The 26646-nt window shown below is 38.5% G+C and overlaps 1 protein-coding gene across 3 annotated transcripts; it reads right to left on the bottom strand.

Moving 5' to 3' along the window:
- Positions 1 to 165: 165 nt before the first annotated feature.
- On the bottom strand, positions 166 to 25470 carry LOC143292384 (histone-lysine N-methyltransferase EZH2-like). Of its 3 annotated transcripts, none has more exons than XM_076602606.1 (17): positions 25349 to 25470; positions 22434 to 22704; positions 21099 to 21227; positions 19996 to 20112; positions 18719 to 18938; positions 17819 to 17954; positions 16763 to 16932; positions 16022 to 16125; positions 13287 to 13589; positions 12667 to 12761; positions 5664 to 5830; positions 4604 to 4717; positions 4099 to 4160; positions 3415 to 3510; positions 2951 to 3032; positions 2290 to 2455; positions 166 to 1575 (listed from the first exon to the last, which is right to left on the bottom strand). In XM_076602606.1, exons 2-17 carry the CDS (start codon positions 22695 to 22697, stop codon positions 1515 to 1517), a joined length of 2286 nt encoding a protein of 761 aa, XP_076458721.1. In that variant the 5' UTR covers positions 22698 to 22704; positions 25349 to 25470; the 3' UTR covers positions 166 to 1514. The 3 variants fall into 3 exon arrangements, with proteins under 3 accessions (XP_076458721.1, XP_076458720.1, XP_076458722.1); XM_076602605.1 differs by having other exon boundaries at positions 22434 to 22708; positions 25349 to 25464; XM_076602607.1 differs by having other exon boundaries at positions 16022 to 16113; positions 22434 to 22708; positions 25349 to 25464.
- Between the last annotated feature and the right edge of the window lie 1176 nt (positions 25471 to 26646).

Below are 26646 nucleotides of genomic sequence, written 5' to 3'. Positions count from 1 at the left end.
AGTTTCTCAACTTTTAGGCAAGACTGATAATTCTGTTTCAACTGATCTCTTTGAACTTTGTCTCTGTACATGTCTTAGCCATTTGAAGGAATATTACCCACAGGGATACTACACAATGCTGTTTAACTTTTGGTTTTGATACACAGTCAAATGAAATAACACATGTTTAGGGCTTTCACATACTTTTTTTTATTTCATTGATGAACTGGCAAAAAACAAAACAGTTCTGTGGACAAAAAAAGGCAAATGAAAACAGTGGACTTTCAGACCTGCCTGCATACTGAGAGAAAAAGAAAGCAAACAAAAAACAAGAAAGAAAACCCCAACATCTCCCCAAGCAACAGCTTCTTTTTTGATCATTCTTACATTTTCTAAAAACATTGGAGCATACAGAATACCAACCAACAAATCGAAAGCACCTGTATGCATACACTTGCTTGTTCTTAGTACACATTTACTTCAAGGCACAAATAAGTATGTACCCCTGTTGGATATAGGTGCCATCAAAACCATAAATACTTGTCCCATTGTAAAAACACACACACCAAAAAAACATCTTGGATCTAAAAATGACAGGAAAAAATGCAATTAAGAAAGGCCTGTTTCCTATAAAACAATTTACTGGTTGTAAATAATTCCTGTTAAATTTAAGATATGCATTTTACCAAATCATGAGATTTCTAGCACTCCTGGAATTCAAGAAAAATCTTTTTTCTCTTATCTCTGAAACAGATGAATTTGACCTCAGAAAATGTTCATAGTGTCCTTCCAGGTCATCTACTCTAATTCAAAATGACCAGCTGGTCACTCAGAAATCATTCTGACACAGTGTACCGATACAACACTAAATGCAAACAAACTTTAACACACATATGGACTTCAAATAAATATTATACAGTGATACTGTCATCTGCAAGAGTCTACCATCTGAAAAAGGTGTTTCAGACAACTTAAAAAAAAGAAAGAAAGAAAGAAAAGAGTTGTCTTGAAAAAAAAAGAAAGCAGATGCGTCTCCATAATGAGTATTTGTGGAGTCATGGAAAAATAATGGCTGCAGGCAGGTCTGCATTTCATGATCTATGAAACTTTGATCGTCTGTACAAAAACTATTTGGTCAAAGGCAGTGGTAATACACAGTAGATAATGAACAATGAACACTTTCGGCACTGGTGATTTCAACGACATCATTTCAATGCTCAACCCATGGTACTTCTTCTCACACTACTGGCATCAGTACTATTGTAACATTCTACATATAAGTATACACATGATCTCACACACATGCATGTACACAAGCACTCACAAGTCTCTCAATTAACCAGGATAAAAGGAACATTCAATGACAACATGAGAATGTTTTAAAACATGATCTTTCTGGATTTGTGATGAGCATAGCAATGACCTTAAAAGCACATTTGTGATATGGCAAAAAATAAAGTACATTTCTATTGATTAAAAAAAACAAAATAGAAAAAAATATAATTTACAACAATCAAGACCAGGAGATCAGATTCTCATGAAGCTGCCTCATCCCTCTCAATGCCCACAAACCGGAGTTGCTCAGTTGGTCCATACCTGAAAACAGAGAGGGAGTGAAGTTGTCAAACCATACCCACAAAGGCTACAATCAAATGTCTCTACTAATGAATGTTACTTTTGTCGCGATAAAGTATGTGATGTATCTTATCATTTAGCATTCTGCTTTTTTAACATTGTAAAAAAACATTTTTTTTTAAAGAATGAATATTTGGAAACCTTAAAAAAACAAAAAAAAATGAATTTTGGGGGGTCTTACCATGACTTATTTCCAACAAATCATGTGAGAGGTGTCAATGTCTATAACTCATCAAGAGTGTCATCAAGATGCACAGATATTTCCAATCAATGACTGCAACAGTATTTCATCTGCTGAACTTTAGCCATGGCCAAGTTGAAAATGGAAATTTTCCCATACACTCTGTATACTTACATGCATGTTAGCATTTACATGAATGTCGACTGTTTAAAAATCAGACTTAGAATCAGGAAAACTCTGTTATCTCAGTAAGAGAAATTGAAGAAATTTGAGCGTTTCAAATATTTCTCCCCTTTATTCAAATTATATTTTTATCCACAAAAAGACAACAAAAAAACTGATTGTACTCAGTCTTTTACAAAGAAAAAAAAAGAAGAAAAACAACAACAAAACAACATGATATTACTGAAACTGTTAGTCTCAGTTCTCAAGCTGCAACAAACTGATTCAAATATTCTGTTGAAAATAGCAATCCCCTTCAAAGACCCTCGTACCGATAATCAAAGAAGAGCTCCTCTCCAGCCTGGATGGGACGTTTGGCAAAGATGCCGATGCGATGGTCGCCGTTGACCATCATGACTTTGGCGTAACAGTTGGGATTGATGGAGTGGTTGGCGAAACGGATCTTGTTGCCTTTCCGGGTGGCGTCCACCACAAAGTCTGAAATGGATCATTTACAGCCATCATTTAACAATGGGCTGATTTCCATCAAATGTTTGGGGTGAGCTGAGGGTGGGTGGGAGGTACAGCAAGTTGGAGGATACAGTGCTTTGCTTTTCAAATGATCCAAACAGTGTGTCTGTGCATGTGCATACCCATGATTATTTTTTATACATCTGTGTGCATGTTTGTGCAAAGGAATGAAGTCGTGTGATTTTTCTGAAGTCTTAGTCAATTGTGCACTGAAAATATGCACAAAACTTCATGCACCCCAGAAGCGTTGCAGATTGCTGAAAGCGATGAACATAATCCATGAAATACAAATACAAAAAAAAAAAAAAAAAATGTTTGCATAAAATTTACATCTCTCCCCAACAAAAACAAAACAATACAAACACACACACACACTCACATACACAAAAAGGTGGCCAGACGTATTCGCACATCCAAGCTTCCACTCAAACCATTCATGTTATCTCTCAGCTCACCACTTACCATTATTGAGGTTGAAGAGAAAACTGCACATGTATTTGTCATAAACTTTTCCTCGCCTGTCCGCTTCATCCTGTGATATGATCTGCTCACAGAGATGATATAAACATATAAAAGTTCAATAAAAACAATGGCCAAAGTTTTCTCCAAAACTTATCCAATATTATTTAAAAGAAAAATGATTTGTTTGTTTGTTTTTATTATCTATTGACTTGATTAATTTGTTTTTGTAATCTACTTCCATTTAAAAAAAAAAAAATCATTTATTGTTTTATTCATTTTTTTTTTTTTTTTTAGGCTGGAAAGAACTTCCCCCAATGCAACATAAACATGATCATGTTCTGTTTGTTTGTTTGTTTGTTTTTTATCCCCAAAAGCATATTTTTCTACGATACTCATTTATGACACTTTTTCTGCCCCCCCCCCCCCCCCCCCCAAGACCTATCCACACTGTTGTCATGACTTACCTCACCACAGTATTCTGAAATAAACTCGTTCTTCTCAGCAGGAGTCTTCAGGAAGATCCCCCACCCTGCCACATCAGAGGGGGCCAGCAACAAATGCTGGAGAGAAAAGGAGGGGGAAAAGTGATTCATTACTGACATGGGAATGTGAATGAACGTGAACTGCTCCTCTTCCTCTTACCTTCTTCACAGAAGTATCGGATGTTATTCACTTCAATGAGTGCTATGGGTTCTCTAGAGTAGTAGCAGAAGTATTTTCATTTAACGTCTTTTCACTTGATATGTGACATCAGAGATGATAGAGGGGCTGTAGCTACCACCTCCTCCTCTCCTCAGAACTGCACAGGTCAAACAAACTTGAAACAAAAGCACTATGTACACACTCCCAAACTTGAGCTGCCAAGCTGGCTCCTCCCGTCATGACTGGCATGTACTGGGTTGTGCATGTTTGTCACGGGGGAAGGCAATCAACATGACTCCAGAGGACAGTCAACCAACAATGACAACTCAAGTATGCTCACAAACACACACACACACACACGCAATCAGAAGTAACAGACACCAGAGCTTAACAAAAATCAGACAAATGAAGACAATCACCTAATATTAAAGAATGCTAAAAAAAATATTAAGAACAAAAAAACAATACCAACTCAACAATCCTTTTGAACACAGATAAGCACTCACCTTTCTGAGTCCTCTTTGTACACTGACATTCTTACAGGAGATCTTGACAGTATCAAACTGGTCTGGAAAAGATCCAATGCAAAAGTATCAGCAATAACACTCTATACATATTAAAAATCTATCCACAAATTCAGTCACTACCAGAAAAACACTTATGTGTGGTTTGTGCATAAAAAGTAATCTTGATAAATATTAAACACTCAAAATACACTCAAAGCTGTTCCTCAAAACAGACCCTCCTCAAAATCAATCAGTATGATCTTGCCCAGATTCTCCTTCCCAAACCACCATCCCAGTCTCCCTTCCTTTATCAAAATCTTGTCTGCATGGAAATAAAGAACTCTGCAGTAGATTACTGATCAGGATTACTATCCTTCCACATCCATAGTGCATAGATTGCATTAGAGCCCTACATGTTTTTTTTTTTAAATTCTATATTTTCGTGGCGCTACAAATGATGCTACAAAACAAAGCAGAAAAGATTCAACATGAGCACCACCCTTACCAGCCCCACAGGTCTGACAGAGGTCTGGGTCACACTCCCGGACAGCCAGGAAGCAGGGACACTGCTTGGTGTTACACTGGGCCTTGCACCGACAGCCCGGGAATCGGTTCTGACCTGGGGCACAATAATAACAATTTAATCTACATAGCACTTATCCATGCACATCTTGCTCCACAGTGCTGTGCAGTGTAAAAACCAATGTGTAAAACATGCATTTAATTTTAAACACTAAAATGACAACTTCCACATGCAGCCCTGCACAGACATGAAACTCTAACCATCATTTAGGTATAAGTACATAAAATCATCACAAACAACATAGCACTCAAAATAAATATCATCAACAACACTATAAAAACATCTCATGCATGCCATACAAACAGTGGTTTTGAAAGCCAACACTGACAGAAAGACCACAAATGACATACAGAAAGAGGGACAGACACAGACAGGGAGAAATAGGGGAAGGAGAGAAAAAAGAGATGAGTGCGAGAAAGAAAAACAAGTATCTTTCTAAACAGGACAAATACTAGCCAGTCCTAAAAACTCAATGCATTATATAACCTTTATGAAACTATATCTTGCACAATACACAACACAGACATAAACATCTTTGATTCTTCAATTCAGATCTTTGACCTGCAGAAACCATAGCTGATATTTGTATCCTGATATTTTCAAGTCCAGATTTCATACATATTAACTTCTATAAGAAATCTGGACTTGAAACCTTAAGGATGTCATTTTTTTGTGTTTGTAAAAGCTCTCACAACAACAGGAACAGATGAGGTGCATAATCACATACCACTCCACAATCACACCCATAAGACTTACACGCAACTATAATCATACATACCAGTGGGCATAAATGTTGAAATAAAAAATATATCCAAACATCTTGCAAAACATTCACAAACACTCAAGTCAAATGCAAATCAGACATCCTCACTCTTGTCAATATTTTCACTATTCTCTCTCACACACAAAAACACAGGCACAAACTTAACCATACCAATTCTCTATATGCGGACAAACCACCCCCTCCTCCACACACACTCACAATCGCTGCTGCATTGGCAGAACTTTTCACAGAAGTTCTGGGCCATGATGCAGGGGCAGGAGTCATCACAGCGCTGGCCTGGGTGGTCACAGGGCTGGTAGTTGTAGACCGGGTTTGACGACCCGTCCTTCTTCTGCTGAACTTTGCGGCAGTGCACTGACCACAACCTGAGTGACGTTCTTCATATGTGAGTGTCAGTCACAGGACATGACAACAATCCCCATTTAATGTAGTTCAACACAATCTTTTCCCCCCCCTTTTTTTTAATTTTATACAAAACAAACTAGTTATCAGTAGCATGAACAACACATCAACCTTCCACCCTTCAGAACTGGACAAAACTGGTTGGCAACTAATGGATGCGGAGTTCCAAACACATTTAAAAGTAGAAGACTTTCATCTTGACTTTGGTCCCAAGATAAAGACATTTATCATTTTTTTGTTTTAACCATCTTACTTTCACTCAGGCCATGACTAAACACGAGGAAGAGTTCCTTTGTGAAAGATGCGAATGCAAGGTAGTTAAAAACCCTTTTTGGACACCTTGATAACAGTGCCAGCCATGCATTTGCAAAGTGGAGAAAAATCCCATGTCTGGGGTCAGCAGCTTGCTTTGGAACACAATCTAGATGTGTTAAAAAAAAGAAAAGAAAAGAAGAAAGAAAACAAACCAGGGATGCCATATTGTGACATGCATGGAATCCAGCAGGATACGCAGTATCGTTTCTGACAGAGATCCTATGAAGATTTAAGGGGTGTACACATTCTAACTACCACTACAGACGTTCACTCACCCAAAATAAACAACTTATGCATTTGAAAAACAAACAAATACCAAACAAATCAAACACTGAAAATTAATGGAAACAAAGTTCAGCTGCTGACTGTCCCATTTCAGTGAAATGATTCTTTTTGTGACATTTGAACTTACAAGAGTATCTTAAAAAATAAGTAATAAACTCTCAAACATTCCAAAGAAACATTCTGTACCTTGAAAGTATCTAAAAAAAACAAACAAAACAAAACAAAACAAAACAAAACAAACAAACATATATATGTATAGATCAACTCTCAGACAAGGAAAAATTTTGTTAACAAAAACACAGAGAGAGAGAGAGAGACAGAGAGAGGCTAACACACACACACACACACACACACACACATTCCAGTGATCTCCCTTGAATCAAGATGGACGCTTGTTCTCAGCACTGTTGTGATTTAGCCTAATTTTTGTGAATTTTCAGTATCAGATTCAAATCACTGAGTTCAAACTGCTCAAATTATTCGTGGAAATGTATGTGGAATACATATGTAAGTGTTTTGTGGTGGACATTTTTCAATAGTTTGGGAAAAAAAAGGCTTTCTGTGAACCCGATTGTGATTGTTGCTGTTTTCTGTGAACACTCCCTGACCAGCACACACAGGTAACAAACGACGACTTTTTCGGACTGTGTTTTTGTTTAATTATTTTTGTTAATACAGTCATCATTCATATTGACATGTCACAACATAATGTGTGCACAAACATTGCAAGAAATCAAAGTGGTCATATGGAAAATGTCTGTTTAACAAAGATTTCCGTATATTCCGTATATCCCCCCATGGCATATTAAGTACAATGTGGGAACACAACACTATGGCACCATCTGTTCTATACACGTTATTCACTGTTCACTGACCAGTATCCCTAGGGTAACTATGTATCACAAGCAGATAATGGATGAGCAACAAGATTTAAAACTTTTACCCACCTTTGATTCAACTCAGAAACGTTTCTTTTGTGGTCAGGAAGAAGTGTGTGTGTGGAGAAACAGTCTTGTGTTACGGTACTCCGCCATTGTCAATGATGATATCCAGATTCAGATATTGGATTCTGACTCTTCCAACAACATTTCAACCACTTTTCCATTACTAATTGATTTTTCCCCACCGAGTAATCTGTGCAAAACTGTGATAAGAGTTTTTTTGTGGTTCAGTCAAAATCATAACTTTAAGCCTTTACTTCAAGCTATACGCACGTGGCACCTTCCTGTGCCAGGGCACTGACTATCCACGTGGAACACAGAGGAGTGTGAGCAACTTAAAACCTGTGTCACCACTTTTGTGAACAACAAAGATGTTCAGCAACTGCGACGTCCCTACTGGAAACCCCCATCACCTTTATCTAGTCTTTTCCAGACGTTGTATGTCTGAGGCCACCGGACGACATGTCACTGCCCCGCTTCACTGCAGGCCCCACACCTCCCTCTTCCCATCCTGAAGGCAGCCTGTTGCAGTGTGACCATGCTACAGAGAGCGGTGTTGTCGTTCTACCTCCCACACCAGTCATCACTTCACACAGTCCTGACACCATAAGTCGGGATACAGTCCCCAACGATGTCACACCTGTCTTCGCTTCACACAGCCCTGACACCATGAGTCAGGAAACAGTTACCGAAGACGTCACCACACCTGTCATCGCTTCACACAGCCCTGACACCGTGTGTCAGGAAACAGTCCCCAACAACGTCACCACACCTGTCATCGCTTCACACAGCCCTGACACCGTGTGTCAGGAAACAGTCCCCAAAGACGTCACCACACCTGTCATCGCTTCACACAGCCCTGACACCGTGTGTCAGGAAACAGTCCCCAACGACGTCACACCACGCAGCCGTGTGTCACCCAGGAAACAAACAATCAATAAGTACTGCCGACGAACTTTCTGTTTCACACCAAAGGGGCACAAAAAGAAACCCTCCAACACACGTGCCCGTTCTCGACTGATAAGAAATGAACTACAGTATCTTGAGACTACCATTGATAATGTCACTGAAACACAACGTGAGTCTGAGTGTGCAATTATTTCAATGATAAATGATGAAAAATGTGCGATTAAAAATGAACTACGTGCACTAATCAAAAACAAGATAGACATGCTCTGTTATTCTGTTGAAACATTAAATGAAAAAATAGTGACTTTACAACAAACGACTGACATCCTTTCAAAAGAAAACCACTCTCTGAAAACACAGCTTGGGAACCTGCAGTCAGACTTAAAGAAAATGAAACGTTCCACTGTGACTTTAGCTAACCATGCTTGTACACAGGTTTCACTGGACAATAATGTTTTCCATTTACCCAAAGATGAAACACCAACCAAAAATTGTTCTGTTGTTTTGACTGACACATCACCATCTTGCAAGAAACCTACCGACGCTAGTGATGAACAGGTAAAAGAAAAACAGACATCAGCTGACCCCCACTCTACCCAAAAAGACAGTGACAAAGATCTTCCCGATCTGCATTTCCATACATCACCAAAATGTAATACACATAATTTATCATATGATGTTCCAACATACAACTCCTTTCAAACTCTAGTGGATAGTGAAGTACATGAGAAAGATGATATAAAAATGCAAACAAAACCACAAAAGATTACAACACCAAATAAAGACTCCAAAAATGACGGGAACAAAAATGTACATCCTTCATTTTTACCTGCATCAGAAAACAATACTTCTGCCATTAACTTTCCAGTGAAAACTTCTGTTCTGCTCCTTGGGGATTCTATACTGAAGTATATAAATGCTAGGAAACTGGCTCCACGAGGGGAATTTATGTACAAAGCCTGTATTCCTGGCTTAACGGTTAGCCAGTTGACAAACTCCCACAATGAGGGTACACAATGAGGGTATCGCATTCTGTACACACTGTTCTGATACATGTCGGTGTAAACAGCTGCCTCGCTGGCCCCGTATCGAAACAATCTTGGGCAGAACTGATCACTGCCTGCCAAAATGCCTTCTCCGCTTCTTCTGTTGTGCTCAGTTCTATTATTCCTGCTAGAGGGCGTCATAACTTGAATAACGCCATCATCCTCTCAAAGTGAAATCTCCATTCAGTGAGCAAAGACATGGATGTCACCTTTGACAACCATGAAACTTTCACAGCATGATCAGGAGCTCCCCGACTCGCCCTGTACCAAAACCTGACGCATCCGAGTGAAAAAGGCACAATAAAATTAGCAATGAATCTAAAGCAGGTTTTTCGACAAAGTACAGAAATGTACCATGGTCACAGACATTATGAAACTCGTGGATGACCCGAGTACTTTTACCCAGATCACCACGATCAGAAACATGAACCAAATGCTCACAATGAAGTGAATTATCACCACACCGGTGATAGTACTCATGTGACACAGAACAGAGCTGGCCCCACTCCGTTTTACCAACAGCCTATTGGTCAGGACACATGCCCACCTCCTACCTCCTCCTTTCACTTCCCTTCCCAGACATCGTTTTCAGCAAGCACCTCCCTCCTCCCACCAAGAGGCCCCTCCCAACCCATTCACAAACTCAGAAAATGTTTACCAGAGGTCTCTGTCCAGTCAGTACATCACTCCCTTTCAAACATCATATAGCCTCCACATTTAATACAGATAACCAAGAACCTAACTTCATTCATTCTTCGCCTAAAACACGAACGAATTATCCCACAAATGTCCCCAGTGAACACCAACACCAATCACACAACCATGCCGCCAGACAAGCTGGCATCATAACTGACCAGTTACATCCATTTGCTGTGCACTTTATGAATATGATGGCCTCTCAGTTCCTATCACAGCAACAAACAATTGCATGATTCATACCAATATCACGCCGTTCCACTTAACTGTTGTAATCTTTCTTTTCTTGCTTTTTTTCTTCTCCCTCTTCTTCTTACTCTTCTTCTCTCTGCATAGTAGTGGTGCTACAGTCTGTTGTTCCTACAGACCTGAAATTCTGTATCAAGAGCAATCGAGTCCTCGTCCCATCCAACTTACCCTTTTGTATTTACACACACACACATATATATATATTGTATTACTGACGACATAAGTTGGTCATTTTGTCTATAATTTTGAGATTGTTAAAATCGGTATTTTGTTTAACATAGTTGCCATACTTTTGAATTATCGATCCTCGTTTTGATTTTGGACTGTTTTCCCAAGTCCACATTACTTCATTGTAAATCTAGATTGACATTTTGTGCATGTGTGTGATTGTGCTTTGTGTTTAAATCATACTTAATCAGGTAATCTGAAATAGCTTATTACTGAGCTGTGAAGATCTATTATTTTAAATTGAGTTAAAACTGCTCTATAATCCTTATATTCCCAAATAATTTAACCATGTCGTTTACTTCTGACTTGTGGCCAACCAAGCAAGGACTCCGCATAGGTTATTTAAACATAAACAATGCAACAAACAAGAAGGATGGAAAAACAACCATTCTTCATAACACTGGAAATCCATTTCATATATTCTGTTTTGCTGAATCCCGACTCTCTTCTAACATAACAGATGCTGATATGCACATGCCAGGGTACCAAATTATCCGCTCAGATCCAACAAAGCCCAAAACTACTGGTTTACTTTTGTATTTTGCTTCCACATTAAGATGTAAGAGATTAAACAGTCTTGAGGTTTAAACCAAAACCAAAGTGGCACCATAATTACTCTATACATGGTTTAGAACAATTAACTGACAGACCAACACGCACTACTGAAAACACAAATACCTTAATAGATCACATTTACACAACCACAAAACAACACATTGTAGAGGTATGTGTTCTACCTTGTGGTAGTAGTGATCATTTCCCAGTCTGTCTCACCTGGCTTAAGAGTCGTGTTAAAATTCCAAAGGTAGGACATAAAACTATATTATATAGGAGTTTTAAGAACTTTAAAAATGATGATTTTCTCTCGGATTTAGCAAACTCATCTTTAGATTATGTATATCAGTTAAGAGATCCTGATGAAGCTGTCGAATTTAGGATAAATACATTCTCATCTGCATATAACAAACATGCACCATTTATTAGGAAAAGAGTTAAGACGAGAAACAAAACCACCATGGATAACAAAAGAAATTGACATTGAAATTCATTATAGAGATTATTTGAAGATGTATGGATCAAATGAACAATATAAGAAACAAAGAAATAAAGTAAACGCCATGAAACATAAATTGAAATATAATTATTTTCAGATGTTAGTAAATACAAAAGATTCTCGTCTAATTTGGAAAGTCATCAACAAGTTAAATAATAAACATGTGGGAAAAAGACAACAAAGCATCATTGATGTAACAGCAGATCAGTTAAATAATCATTTTGCAACCATTGCTGAAAAAATTATACGAAGCGATAGGACCAGTGAAAATTACCTCTGTATTCTAAAACAGTATATTGACTCAAAGAAAATTCATGTTCCATTTAGTCTTCAACCAATGACTGTCTTGGATGTATGTCAAAGCCTATCACAACTAAAACAATCTGGCACACGAGATTTGGAACACAGACACAACCACATGCTCTGCATACCCAGACCAAGAAACAACCTTTACAAATCCAGCTTTCTGTATTCTGGTGGAAATTTATGAAATAATCTCCCACTCACTATAAAAAGTATCGTAAATAAAAATGTGTTTAAGAAAAATCTGAAGAATCACCTCATTGAAAATAATTAACAGTAATACAAATTTTGACCGGTTTGTCTAATATTTCTATTATTTGTGAAATGGTTTGTATATGCTTGTGTTGGCAAGGATGTTGCACTATATGGGGGAACATGTGCATGTGGGTGGGATGGGCATGGTGTAATTGTGTCCAAGAATTTGTGTTCAGTGGTGTGTGTGTGTGTGTGTGTGTGTGTGTGTGTGTGAAATGGAAATGCAATTATTTCTTTATCACATTATTATTGTGTGTGTGTGTGTGTGTGTGTGTGTGTGTGTGTGTGTGTGTGTGTGTGTATATATATGCATTTTGTTGTTATTGTTGCTCTTCATCAGCTTGTTTCTTCTCTCTCTCTCTCCTATTTTTCTCCTTTTTTTCCTTCTTTTTAATTCTTTTTTTTTTTTCCATTGATGGCTTGATGTAAAAAAGCAATTGTTGCTTATTCAATTTACCATCATGAAATAAAATCTTGAATCGACTCCACACACACACACAGATGGATTTGGAGCTTACTTGTGCTTCTTTTTCTTCTTTCTGGGTGGTGTCTGGTTGTTCTCCTCCTTCAGGTCAGGTATGTGGGCCTCTTCCTTGATGGCAAATTCATACACCTGAAATAGGCACATCCCAGTCAGCAAATCTCTCCTCACACAACACAAAATCTGAATACTTCAACACAGAAAAGAAGAAAGTAAACACTTACTTAGCACTCTTGTTGCCACACTCATGTGTTTCAAAATTGAGGCAACTCATGCAAAGAGATTACAAACCCAAATAATATATTTTCAATCTAAAATTCCAAGACAAATTTCCATGGATGTACTGACAATAAAAGCTTCATCTTATTTCGTTTTTAATCTAAAATTCTGTTCAAGAACAAATTCTCTGAACTAAAAGATGCTTAAGTTTATCTGGTCTTATCTCAATTTAGTACAATTACTGCTACTTATGGGTGCAGTAAGATGGTACAAATCTTTTACCTGTCCCATGAAAAACATTGGGTCCTTCAAGGAGAAAGAACCCATGGCACAGTTCTATTCTAGAACCAAGAAAGTTAACTGCATCATGGTGTTGAAACAGACCTGCACACGTGGAGTGCATTCTGCAACAACACAACACAAAAACTCCCCACCAACCTGTTTACACGACTTGGAGCCAATCAGCTTGGACAGAGCGCAGTAGTTGTTGCGATACATGTCTGACACTACACGGAACAGCGACTCCTCCGCCCCAGTCCATTCTGCCGTCGGGGGCTGCCGGCGCTCTGGGAAGGAAATTTCCACGTCTGTGGCATCGTTACTTCGGTCACTGTCATCACTGCTGTTGCTGCTGTGGCTGCTGCCTGCCTGCTTGTGTTTGCTGCGGCCTGACAGTCGTGGGGGTGAGTTGCTGGCAGACTCTGAGTCCACTTCTTCTTCCCTCTGAGGTTTCACACCAGTCTGTCCAGACAAGACCACAACATGAACATTCCACATGTTTAGGTCCACACAGAAACATGTTTGTAATGATTTTATTTTTTTCACGACAACTCTAGCATAGCGGTACGATGCAACTGACCCTTTTCATACACCTGAGCCAACACACAATAACTTGCACTTGTTCATTTTATAATAAATGTAGTGGTGTAGTGATGTACACCAGCAGAAAGAGCAGCACTTAAACAAGGCACACTATCAAATCACATCCCTCTTTTCCCTGTTATTTAGTGTACTGGCACTTTTTCCTTAACCTGACCAATGTTTAACTGAGGCCAGAAATAGCACACTTTCCACGCTTGGGAATTCATGCTGTCATTCATTCTGATTGTGTCTGCGTTCCAATGGACCATGTATGATAATCACTGCATGACAATGAACACTTACATAAAACCTTCATTTCCAATCACTGATACACAGCTAAAACAAAGGCAATAGAAATTTTCATGGTTCTGCCCAACACATGTGGTTGGCTTGTCCACTGGGAGTAATTTGTTGATCAGCCACATGTGGCCAGCCACCCTTTTTTTCTTTCTAGTTTGTTAATTTAAAGACAAAACAACAACAACAAAAACTCACTTGTGATACACTTAAAAAAAAACTCCATCTAATCGTTAAAATGTGTGCTGTTTGTTATTATAAAGCTTCGGGTTAAAAAAAAAAAAAAAAAAAAGGCCTGACGGCAGATTCGAACCCTGCGTGTTCGGGTGAGAAGAAATTGTCTTACCCATTACACTAACATGGCTCCTTAACTGACACTCAAAAATTTAACATTTAAACATGCTTTTTTAAGGGCGATAAATCGATTGCAGTATTCAAAGAGAAAATGCTGTTTAAATCATATTATTCTGGTGTATCTTGGGCATTCCAAAAATCTTTAAGGGCAATTAAGTCCGCAGTAAAGGAGACGTGGCTATCGCCGCAATCACACTGCAACATTTAGCCGTTTTCTCTAGATCTACATAGATGTCCAAGTTTAGTTACACGTACCCACCGGGTATGTACAACACGGTCGATTCAATTTCTCGATTATGTTCATTCTAGTTTTATAGTTTTAAAGTTGATATGAAAATTGAGTATTTTGTTAAACTAATAACATGTAGAGCCAAGTACGAGTACTTTTAAACGTCGTATGAAGTGAAAAGGACTTAATTTTGAAAAAAGTAAAGATTGGAAATTTTTATGTTTCATCAAGGGTATTAACTCTCATGGTTTATTTTTTTTATCTGTGAATTCCGACTGATTTTGTTGATATTTTTATGGCAGTTTGGGGCATAATCCAGTAAGTGATGAGACGTTCACAAATCTTTCTCTGAATAAATATTTAACAGTCTCCTTCTTCAACTTTCCATCACATGTTATCGTGTATTGTCAACTGAATATTGGATTTAACGGGCAGGTCAACTAATCGAAACAAAATGTTGCCCTTCGAGCTTGCGAGCACATGCTTTGAATATGTATAAATATGTGTATGCAATTGATTTTTGCCCATGACTTTCTGGGCTCAGCCAACATATCTATAAAGTCCACTCGTAGTATTGATTTTAGTATTTTCCGGAAAATACCACTTGGGCGATTGAACACAGTGAAAGCCCTGTACACTGAGAGTAAAAGCCCTGTACACTGAGAGAAAAAGCCCTGTACACTGAGAGAAAAACACACAAGCTTTTTATGTATTGAGCATAATTTCAAAATGTAATGTTTAAGATGAGAAAGATCAGTTTAAAGCAAATTAACCCCCCTAGCATTAATTACAGATTAATTTCCCTTTTTTACTATCTGCACCAAAGACATGCAAAATAAATATAACTTCCATGCTTAGCAAAAGAAGTTCTTGTTTGAACAAAAAATGATAAAAATGACTACTCTTGTTGTTGTGTCAGAATATAAGATCAAAGTGCCAAGTTTAGAGAAAAAAAACCACACCCAAAAAACAGTAAATTCAGTTTGCATATAATTTGGCTTCTTTTTAATTTTTTTTTTTGTGCCCATCTCAGAGATGCAATATTGTTTTAAAGAAGATGACTGGAAAGAACTGAATTTTTCCTTTTTTATGCCAAATTTGGTGTGAACTGACAGAGTATTTGCAGAGAAAATGGCAATGTTAAAGTTTACCACGGACACAGACAACCGAACACAGGGTTAAAACATAGACTCACTTTGTTTACACAATTGAGTCAAAAAACCCATGAAATAACACTGACAGATGTTTTTCTTCCCCTTCAGTGCCCCCCGTGACCAGTAAAAAACAACCACCACCAACAAATCAGGCAAAGGAAAGTAGGGAGCTAGGGCAAAAAGAATTCCCATCACATCTTCATAGAGTTCTATTGCTGTGCTGATCTCCAGGAAGATAAATTACTCAGACAGCAGTGAGCGGAAGGCAGGCAACTTACAATGTGCAAGAAGCAGTCAGGTCCGCAGGGCTCACTCTCCTGTTTCTTCTGCGCCATCTTTCGACTCATCATGCTGGGGGTGGGGTGGTATGCTGCAGACATTGCTATCATGGATGTTAGATTATCAATGAAGATGCTAACACCCAAAGAATGAAAAGACAAAACCAAAAAACAACAACAACAACAACAAAAATATTGACACAAACACTAGGTTTATATCTATGATTCAGATTCTAAAAGGTAGCTTTCATATTTCAAATAAATGTATGAGACAAAAAGATTTTAGAAATAGAATTGTACATGTTATTATGAAAAATGTATAAACATATCCTATAAGTACACACACATGTGTATACAGAGGGATACAGGAATCAGACTCCCTGCCGGAGTCTGCACTGGTGGGTCACGGTAAAGTATGTGTAGTATGAGACAAGATAGAGAGAGATGTACATGTACATGTGTGTGTGAGACGAAGGGAGGGAGGGAGTGAGAGAAAGAGGGAGAGGGAGAGAGAGAGAGAGAGATAGATGAGGAAGAGAAAAGAGCGCCAGGTGGGGTGGGACTGGATGAGACAATCTGGGAACTTTTATCACATGACAGCCACTACATTTCATCCCAACAGAAACAAAACATTTCTCTCCGTGCAAGTTGGAGACAGAAGAATGCGTCATTGAAACAGAAAACTTAAGTCTTATAATGAAGTCATATTAGTACATCATTCAAACAGAACTCAAGTCTTACGATGAAGGAAACAGTCGTATTTATAGCAACGTCGACAGAACAGGGTGTGGAAGGAGTGCATGGTTTGTTCCCGGGGCACCGACTTGGCGTTGGGACCATCAATGTTTGGTGTGCACTCTGGGGGCAGAGTGTTTGGGTCTGAAGCCTGACTTTCCAGCAGTTCACAATACCTGCAAGCAACACCAAAGCACTTCCATAGAAAAAACTTGCAATAGAATCATGCAGCGGTAAGTCCAGTGTGGTAGATATAAATAGGTCACAAAAGTGTAACAGACTATGACTCAGGTTTTACTTATTACAGTCACCAGTTGCACACACCTAAAAAGCAAAGAATGTTAGTAAAATTTAAATGCTTACTTAATTCATCAAAGGACAGGAAGTCTGTTTTTGTGTATAATAATTCTGTGGAAAGGATTGTGATGGTGAAGATGTGTATGTTAAGGGTAGCTGAATATTAGAAATGTACTTTGCACTTATGATAGGGGCTGTTGGCCTAAGTCATTAACATTATTAAGTGTTCAAAGAGCATTTATACATTGCTAGTTAGGCAGCCATGCTCTCATTTTCTGGGGTGTGCATGGTGAGTATGGTATTGTTTTCATAACCCACCTGATACTGATATGGGTGATAGGATCTTTAATCTGTGTATTAGATTTTCTGCATATGTACACACATGAAGGAGATTAAGGAACTGGCAGGTCTGCACATATGTTGTTCTGGGAGATTAAAAGAAAAACTGACTTCCATCCTTAACCCAAACTGATTTCCAACCTTAACCCACAAAGTGCTGATACCATGACTACACCCAGCACCATCACTGTTACCACAAAGCTACTGTTCCCGTTTCAAAATCTTTTGGTTGAGGGGACACTGCATTCTGTATCTATCTTATGTTAAAAACAAAACAACAAAAAAACCAAAAAAAAAAAAAACCAACACCACCACAAAACAGAAACATGTGGAAAGTGAAAGGCCACCCATGCTGAACAGAAAAATTTTACACACACACACAATACACCCACACAGCTGACTGTGTTGGTGTGAAGGAACACTCACTTATCCCTCAGCTCTGTGGGGCTGCCTTTCTCAGGGAAGGTGGCGCTGATGGCCTCAAAGATCACCTGCGGTACGTCCACCTTCCGGCCCTCCACCCCACTCTGTATGGAGCTCTGAGACTCCTCTCCACTCTCACCTGAGCAACAGCATACACAATGTGTGATGGGCACAAGTTTCAACTTTAACCACATCCTTTGACTCCTATTCAGAGGACAGCAAACTCACAATACAATAACAATTCAAGCCAATATTGCATATGAATTGTGAAATACTGCCAAAAACTTACATTCATCACGATTATGATCATAGAACTGTAAACAAACACATACAATCTCACACACACACACATCTCAGTGATGGATATGTCCATCTTCTATCTGATATCCAATCCAGATTCTCTGTCCCATCAATTTTGTGCCATTTCATAGACAAAGTAAGTCACACACCCTGAAGTACAATTCTGTCTGCTTGATTTCAGGTCTCCTTGCCTTCTTATCTGCTCCACTCAAAGACTGATCAGCGATTGTGACCTGCTTGTGTGTGTGTGTGTGTGTGTGTGTGTGTGTGTGTGTGTGTGTGTGTGTGTGTGTGTGTGTTTGTGTACATGTGTGTGTGTACATGTGAGTGTGAATGCACAAATGCACATGTGCATGACAAAGACAAAGGGATGGACGAAGGGAGGTAGAGAATAAGGCATGCAATGCACAGATGAAAATCTGAATTATTCACACCCCACTTCCCCCTTCTCGCTTCCATGTCCCCAGCTGAACATCAAGTTTTCTTTCGTGAAGTGAATGATACAAATTCTAAATCAAGAAAACATGCACACACAAAAACAATCACTGAGTAACAACAACAAATGAGCAGAAAGGACACCGATTGTTCCCGGACTCCACTCACTCTCCTCGGGCAGGTTGGTGCCAGTGCCCGTGTAGGGGTAAAGCTGGGTCAGAGCCTGGGTCAAGGCCACAAAGATGTCATCCGAGATGAAGTTGGTGTTGCGACCCCCATGCACCTTGCCGTCATAGTTCCTCAGCAGCTCCTCAATGAAGGCCGTGTCCTGGTCCAGAATGTCATCCCCCATGTAGGGGATGTTGTGAAGCACCGTCTCATCCTCCACCTGTTATGTTTAGAAGGAAAGTGGCAGAATGGTTAAGATGCTTAACTGCCAAAACAGTGTCCAATAGAGTCTGGGTGCAACTCCTAATCTTGCCCTTTCTCCCAAGTTTGACTTGAATATCAAACTGAGTGTCAAGTCATTCAGATGAGATGATAAACCGAGGTCCAGTGTGCAGCAAGTACTTTGCGCACTGATCAAGAACCCATGGCAAAATAAGCGTTGTCCTCTGGCAAAATTCTGAAGAAGAAATCCACTCGGATAAGTACACAAAACTGCATGCACACATGGCCTGACTAATGCGTTGGGTTATGCTGTTTGTCAGGCATCTGCCTAACAGATGTGGTGTAGCATACATGGATTTGCCTGAATGCAGTGACGCCTCCTTGAGAAAATGAAACAAACTGAAAGAATCAAATAAATAAGTGCGTGATGGGTTAATTGTAGACATTTTGCCAATATCCCTTGTCAATATACGTGCAGACCTGCATGGAAGTGCCTGAACCCCATTGTAAATATGCATTCAGAAGATCATGTACGAATGTTAAAGATCCCATAATCAATATAAGTGTTTGGTCTGTTTTGGAAACAAGAACATACCCAGCATGCACACCCAAAAAAACAGAGAATGGCTGCCAACACAACAAAGCATACGTAAGATCATAATCTTTTTTTCCCTAAACTTCAACCCATGCACCTTTTAATGTAGTACTCTGAAGAAATTTCTTTTCAATTCTCTAGTTATAATCAACCATCAAAAGGTAAAAAAAAAAAAAAAAAAAGAAGAGAAAGCTGGATTGTCCACAATTTCAGGTCTACTTCCTTCTGTGATTTTGAAGAAAAATCGGTCGAGCTACTCAAGAAGTACACATATCGGACACTGTTCACTATTTCCTTATTTTTCTTTTCTTTCTTCTTTTTTTTCTCTCCAAAATACTACTCTACCATCTTAAACAAATTTTTCACAGGTGTACCTCTTCAAGCTGAGACTAACTCGGCTGTCACTTGATGAAACAAAATGTCCAGCATCACAATGCGTCAACAGGAAAAGGCAACTCACCATGAAGTTCTGCTGCAGAGGGGCCCAGCTGTACATGGTGGGGACGGGTTTGACAGCGTTCATCACACGCAGGGCCACTGTCTGGGCCGGGAAGTTGTTGCCGCTTGTCACCTCGCACTGCACAGTCACAGCACTTCACATCACTATCTTGCTAAGTGTCTAACGCCTTTGTTCATATTACAAACAACACAGCTTGGCGCACTGATACTATTCTGACAACTTTTGTGCTGGCTGATAACGTTCCACTGGACCTCACCTTGTTGAATCAATCTTATAAGCAAAACACAATAATTTCATTATAATCTTTACAGGGCTATTGTGTAACCAATAAGGATGCAACCCTAATTTTTTTATTTAAAAAAGGTATTTATAATTCCTTCTTTGGGACATTTTTATGAATTAGGAACAGTAGCAAATACCAGGTAACAAAACTCCGAAAGCAGCTTTTGAACTATCAAACCATGGCGAAACAAAACTTACTAACAAAACTCTCACTACCAGCAGACTAGTAGTTAGTATTTGTCATCTGATTTGCATTTCATTTTACATCCTTGAGAAATGGAATGCTACATTCAACATTGTCTGGATGACTTGTTTCACACACAAGTGTTTCATTCTGAATGTCAGCATGTATGGGATCTTCAGTTCATTAGACTCTAGAAACGTCCCCCATCACAGCCTCTCCACTACATAAAAGAAAGGAACAGGTCCCAAAACAACTATGGCCATTTAGTTTACAAATATATATATATACAGTTTCTTCTTTTCTGGTTCCAGTGACAGCAAGTGGGTATCAATGGGATCAACTGATATTTGAGTACCCCAAAAGCTGTGGTCAGACTCCAGGAGTTGCTTTAGACCCGAAGTGGGGGGTGCATAGGCAAAAACTTTTTTTTTTTTTTTTTATAGTAAAAATACCAATACTTAAATCAGCATAACATGGAGGTACTTTCACCCATAGGAGGGGCATCATACTGATTTCAGACAGAGACAGGCAGATGCCTGATCTTCACATAAACCCCATTCACTGATCAGACTTTGAGAGCCTCCCCTTGGTTTGTGTAAAACATTTACATGAAGGAAAAAAAACAACGTGCACCCACCTTTCTGGTGATGGGTGTATTGGGCAAGACCTGGGGTGCGATAAGCTTGGGCAAGGTCTGCTTCTTCAGCCACTCCTCCTGCTTCTGAAGCTGCTCCTCAATGTGTTGCCGATTGGCACTGAACACGTTCTGCAAGACATCACCATTGTCCACTGACTCACGCTGAGCGCAGCCAGAAACAAAAATCAAAACTGATAATTAGAACATGTCAGTGTTTAGGGCAACCAGTGCAAATACTTTCTTAGCCCAAAGCAGTAACCTTGAAGATAAACTGATAATTCCAACATTACATAGACTCACATCCATTACGATTATGACAGATCCTCCCCCCTCCCCCTTCCTGCCCTCCTCCCCCGAAAACGTCATTTCATGATTTTATGTTCTAGTACTTCTACCCTCTGAGGCAGAGTCTGCCCCTTAATTCTAATATCCTTGGTAATTAACTGTGGAAAGTGATATAACTTTATCAGAAAAATATTTTAGCACAGCAAGTTACTTTAATTGTTCAAAACTCACACATAATTACTGAAGTGGAATATAAATCTCATTTAAAAAACAAAAAAACAAACAAAAACCTAAACACAACAAGCACATAGGCTGAAATGGAATCATGAATAAAATTTTAAAAAGCTAAATCAAAATTAATAGCTAAAAACAGTTCAGTCTACAGTATTGCTTCAGAGAGGGGGGGAGAGGGAGAGAGAGACAGAAAGAGATTGATTATTAGTGTATGCATGCACGCACACACGTGTGTGTGCGTATGTGTGTGTGTGTGTGTGTGTGTTCTGTATGCATGCATTCATGCTTTCAACTAGCTTATTTGCTATAAATCTTTCATTGCTGACTTTAGTTATTGCTGCTAACAGCAAAGGAAAAAAAATACAGCAGGCTTTATTAAAAATTAACACATATTAGACAGAAATATATATGACAGCCTTAAACAAAAAATACCCAACAAGCATTATAGAAAATATTGCCAGCACAATGTAAAAAAACAAAACCAAACACGCCTACAAATGACTGCCTACAAATGACTGATTGCTAATATTCATTATTGTGATTAAGACATAGACATGAGATAAGTCTTAACGTCGTAAAATATGTATAACAAATAATATACAAAAAACAACAACAAAAAACTAACACAGTTAATATCTAAATGAAGTACTATGAGTATGATTCAAAGACAGACGTTCACAAATAAAACAAAAAACTAAAGCCTCTCTCCTTTACAACAATTTTTATAAAATTTACACAATTCAGTCTACAATAACTTTTTTTTTTAATAGGTTAGATTACAAAGAAAAAAAAAGTCAAATAACAAAAGAACACTACCTTCACTTCATCAGCTCGTTTGAACTTTCGCATGTGACAGATGCGCATGTACTCTGAACGGACTCGCTTTTTCCAGTTGGTGATAGTGGTGGGCTCAGCCTGCGACTGTGATGCCTCGCTGCCCTGGTCGCTGTGAATGGATGATGCAATGGACATGGCAGCCACAGAACCTGAAGCTGTGCCAGAACTGGTTCCTGGAGCACTGGAAGTGGTGCCAGAGGCTGCTGCCCTCAGTCCGCTGCGTGTTGTTCGTTCCCCTTCCATTCTTATTCTGTCTAAAACAACATAACATCTAAGGAGCTGCGCTTAGATCACTGGTTTATTTGTAATGAAATCACACAAGAATCAAATTACAAAACACAAACAAAAACACCAAATATGGAGCTGGTAGGAGAATTAAAGGTTGGAAGTTGGTATGGATATCTATGCTTGGTTATTCCTTTCCTAATTACAATGTTTTAACTGTCTACATCAAATCAGTTGTTTTTTTTCAACTGCAAACTTTTGGAGTCATTATCAAGAGTGAGAAATCAAAAACTTATTCTGAGAAATGGCTTCACCAACTATGCAGAGTTTAGGTTTGGTTGAGAACACCATAGGTCATTTGACCAGTTCACCACAAAATCAATGGTTCATTTTCAAAATAAATGGGCCAGGAAAAACAACCCCTTATTTCTACCCAAGGCGCCCACATCAGGCCACCCCATCCCCCAAAATTTGCAACTGAATTTGTACTTTGTCCATCATGTATTTTGTGTGTGTGTGTGTGTGTGTGTGTGTGTGTGTGTGTGTGTGTGTGTTTGTGCCTGTGATGGAATGTTATGTATTGACATTGTCCTAATGTTTGCTTTTGTCATAACTGGCATGGAAAATCCAGTATTGTCATTACTAAACTTTATTCTGCAATGCTGAAACACTGACTTATGCTGGTTGCTCTGGATAGGACATGTTCACATTATGGTCCAATCAATACAAAAGAAAAAGTATGAACAAAAGCAAAGCAATCCAGCTGAAAGATGTCAGATCTATCGTGTCACTGTTACTGGTACATTGGCTTAATAATTGGCTTAATTGTTTTAAGAAAGCATTTTCATCTGCTTTGAGGAAATTAAAATCTTCACTGTTCACACTAGCAAAATGTCTTTTATTGATATTAGTTTTAAATCTTCAAAATACCATGCCAGCATAATGTGCAGACCTGTTTAATTCCATTCTTGTGTTTACAAAGGAAAATAGGCAAAATGCACACTACAGATAATGTTAAATATAAATAATATATATCAGTACATGCACGTTTGGTTATGGAAATATGAAATATGGCTGCTCAAAAGTTGAAATAAAACTAGTACTACATGTAAAAGTGTGCTTGAAAACATGTATATTGATCCAATCTCAATTTTACTTGAAATGACCACACTCCTGCATAAAATCAACGAAGTAAATACATGTTTCTTTTGAACACTGAAGAAATCTCAGATTCAGACATGTGCACAGAGGAGACTGCAACAGTTCTGAACACTCATTCAATCTTTCTTGGTAATACTAATTGGCAGCTCCTTTTGGTTGCATGCTCCATGATGCAGCTGATTTTTTTATTGTGAAATTTTCTGCGTATTATATATCGAAACCATACTCAATTTGAATCATGGAGACTGGCAATATAAAATTAGGCACTGTAGTGCATTCCACCAAATTTACAATTCACAATATGCAAGTGACAATGTCTTTCTGTAGTGTAAATGTACCTTGTTTCATTTCCAGGCTCGGTACTTTTTTTCTTTCTTCATTTTTCACAATGTTTGTTCAATGTTGAACTGCAGAGCAACAAGAGTAACATAAATTTATATTTTTCGGATTTTGAAACTATAATCGCGATTGTTTTGCTGGAGAATAAGAGAAATAAAAAACAGCCCCCCCCCCCTTTTTTTTTCTTTTTCGCATGACCAATTTTATTTCAAAAAAAAATTAATGCAGAGTGAGTGATTGGCTGCCACATGTGTTCTATTTCTAGTTAAGCAACTTAAGGACATTGTGGTTGTGGAATATTCATTTCATTCATTACAGGGAGACTGCACATTGTTGCGTGTGTTGTGTTAAATACATGTTTATGTTGGGTGGGGGTGGAGGTGGAGGTGGGTGTGCATTTACACACTGGTCTCAGTGTGTGCAGGTATGTGGGTGTGATTTAAAAAAAAAAAAATTATTCTTAATGTTTGATACAAACCTATGGTAGGCTTCCAAGGCCTTATCAGCACGTTGCATTTACATGCCGAAATCAGACATCTACTTAAATTTTTAACCGCAGATGTAACATACGAAGATCAGTGTGCACCCTTTGACACCTCTTTGAAACTGAAACGGAACTCATCTCATTCACAACAGAGCTGGCATTTGGTGCTGTTTGTGGATTTTATTTCAATACGATAATATTAAACCATAAGAAAAACAACCTTGATATTTGTTATACTTTAAAAACCACTCGTAAAGTTTCACTCTAAGCATCCATTTGGTTTACAATTACATAAAGCTATTAAAGTAATAACAATAATAACAACAGTAATAACAATAAACATTTTCTTTGGCGTGTCTGACGCCACTAAACTGTTGTGTATTTCTTTTTTTTTTTTTTTTTTTAAGGGATTTGTAAAGTTTTCCCCCCTCACAATCTGATGCACTCCTTTCCACTGCGACGTTGCCAGGGCTAACCAATATCGGCAAATATTCCCAGCCGCCAATACAAGCTCAAATCACCTTAGTACCCACTTCGACTATTATCCCCGTTTTAAATCGTTCATCGTTAGTTAACTCATCGTCTGGACTGTGATTAGTGCGATGTTCGTTGCTGTACAAGTTCCATGTAACTCATGCATGCTTTAAATTAAGGAATATTCAGACATATAATAATTGTCACTTACGTCGGCAATATGAATGTGGTTATTCTGTAAAAAGGCTGAAATTAATCATGCAGTCTCACTTTCCGAGTTGTTATTTTTCAAAGCAACATGGTCGTTTCGCATTTGTCCCGTCAAATTTCCATGTTTTGACGACTTCCGTTTCCGCAAGAGAAACGAGCCATACCAATTTGATATTTCCCGAATTGGCGTACCCATTTGGCTGTTCTTGGCGTCTCGCAGTATTGGCTCACGTGAGGTTCAAATCCAGGCTGGTCATCTTCATCAGTCAATGCGGGGAGGGCAGGATCAGTGGGAATAGGAATTTGGTGAAAATGTTTGCACGGGATTATTTTTTACTTGATGGCCCCTTTAACCAGGGAAAGTAAGTTGACTGCAATCTTCTGGTTATCGAGGAGGAATTTTTGGTGAAACTTTATCCTTTGATCCACATAATTATAGAAAGCAGTTGCTAAAAGCAAACCAAATAATAGGTATAATATAAAAAGGTCCTTTGGTTATATTGACAAACAGATCCACATAATTATATAGAAAGCAGTTGCTAAAAGCAACACTGTTGAAGCAGATAATAGGTATAATATAAAAAGGTCCTTTACTGATGATTATATTGACAAACATACTCTTTCAGAATTGTACAAAGCCCTAGTTGGCCACATCATCGAGTATGGGAATGCAGCCTATGGTATCGGCCATGCCTTTTGAAAATAAAAAAAAGTTCAAAGGAGAGCCACCAAAATAGTAACCTGAAGAATGCACAGATAATTTTATTATGACATACTTAGAACGGTTAAGATACTTGCAACTGCTGTAATGAAAGGCAGAAGATTAATAGGAGATTTAATCCAGACATATAAATAGTATTGAATAACTTAGACAACGATATCCACAATACAGACAAAATATTCGTTCAGAGTTCTTCTGATAAAACAAGGAATAATGAGGTAAAACGTTACTAAGACATTGTAACACTAATATCCACAAGTTCAGTTTTACTAATCGTGATATCAAGCATTGGAACAGTCGGCCGGGGACACTAACATCTAATTAAAACTGCACAAAATCTTAACTGATCGTAAAGTGATCCCAAAATGCAGCAGAGATTTCAAGATTTTGATGAGTAGAATTTTATTTTCATTGATGATAAAAGGAAATTAGGGTAGGCATGCACAGCAAACCACCAAGTAATTAAGAAACAAGAAGGGGCGTAAAAGTACCGACTCGGAGAGGCTAAAGAAAAAAGCAACAAAAAACAAAACCAAAAAAGCCCCTACTACTATTACTACAAAGTTATAGATGACGTC

The sequence above is a fragment of the Babylonia areolata genome, chromosome 18, assembly GCF_041734735.1.
Source record: "Babylonia areolata isolate BAREFJ2019XMU chromosome 18, ASM4173473v1, whole genome shotgun sequence".
Classification (NCBI taxonomy): Eukaryota; Metazoa; Mollusca; class Gastropoda; order Neogastropoda; family Buccinidae; genus Babylonia; species Babylonia areolata.
Note: the sequence above shows the minus strand (reverse complement) of the source record. Positions and strands in the feature narration are given on the sequence as shown.

Bases quoted from the DNA above. Each gene is read 5' to 3' on its own strand.
- LOC143292384 (XM_076602606.1), bottom strand. From the start codon at position 22,697: ATGGAAGGGGAACGAACAACACGCAGCGGACTGAGGGCAGCAGCCTCT. The intron at 17,955-18,718 runs GTGAGTGGAGTC...GCTGTTGCTCAG, and splicing joins CACCAACCTGCCCGAGGAGA to GTGAGAGTGGAGAGGAGTCT. The intron at 4,161-4,603 runs GTAAGGGTGGTG...GATCTTTTCCAG, and splicing joins CTGTCAGACCTGTGGGGCTG to ACCAGTTTGATACTGTCAAG.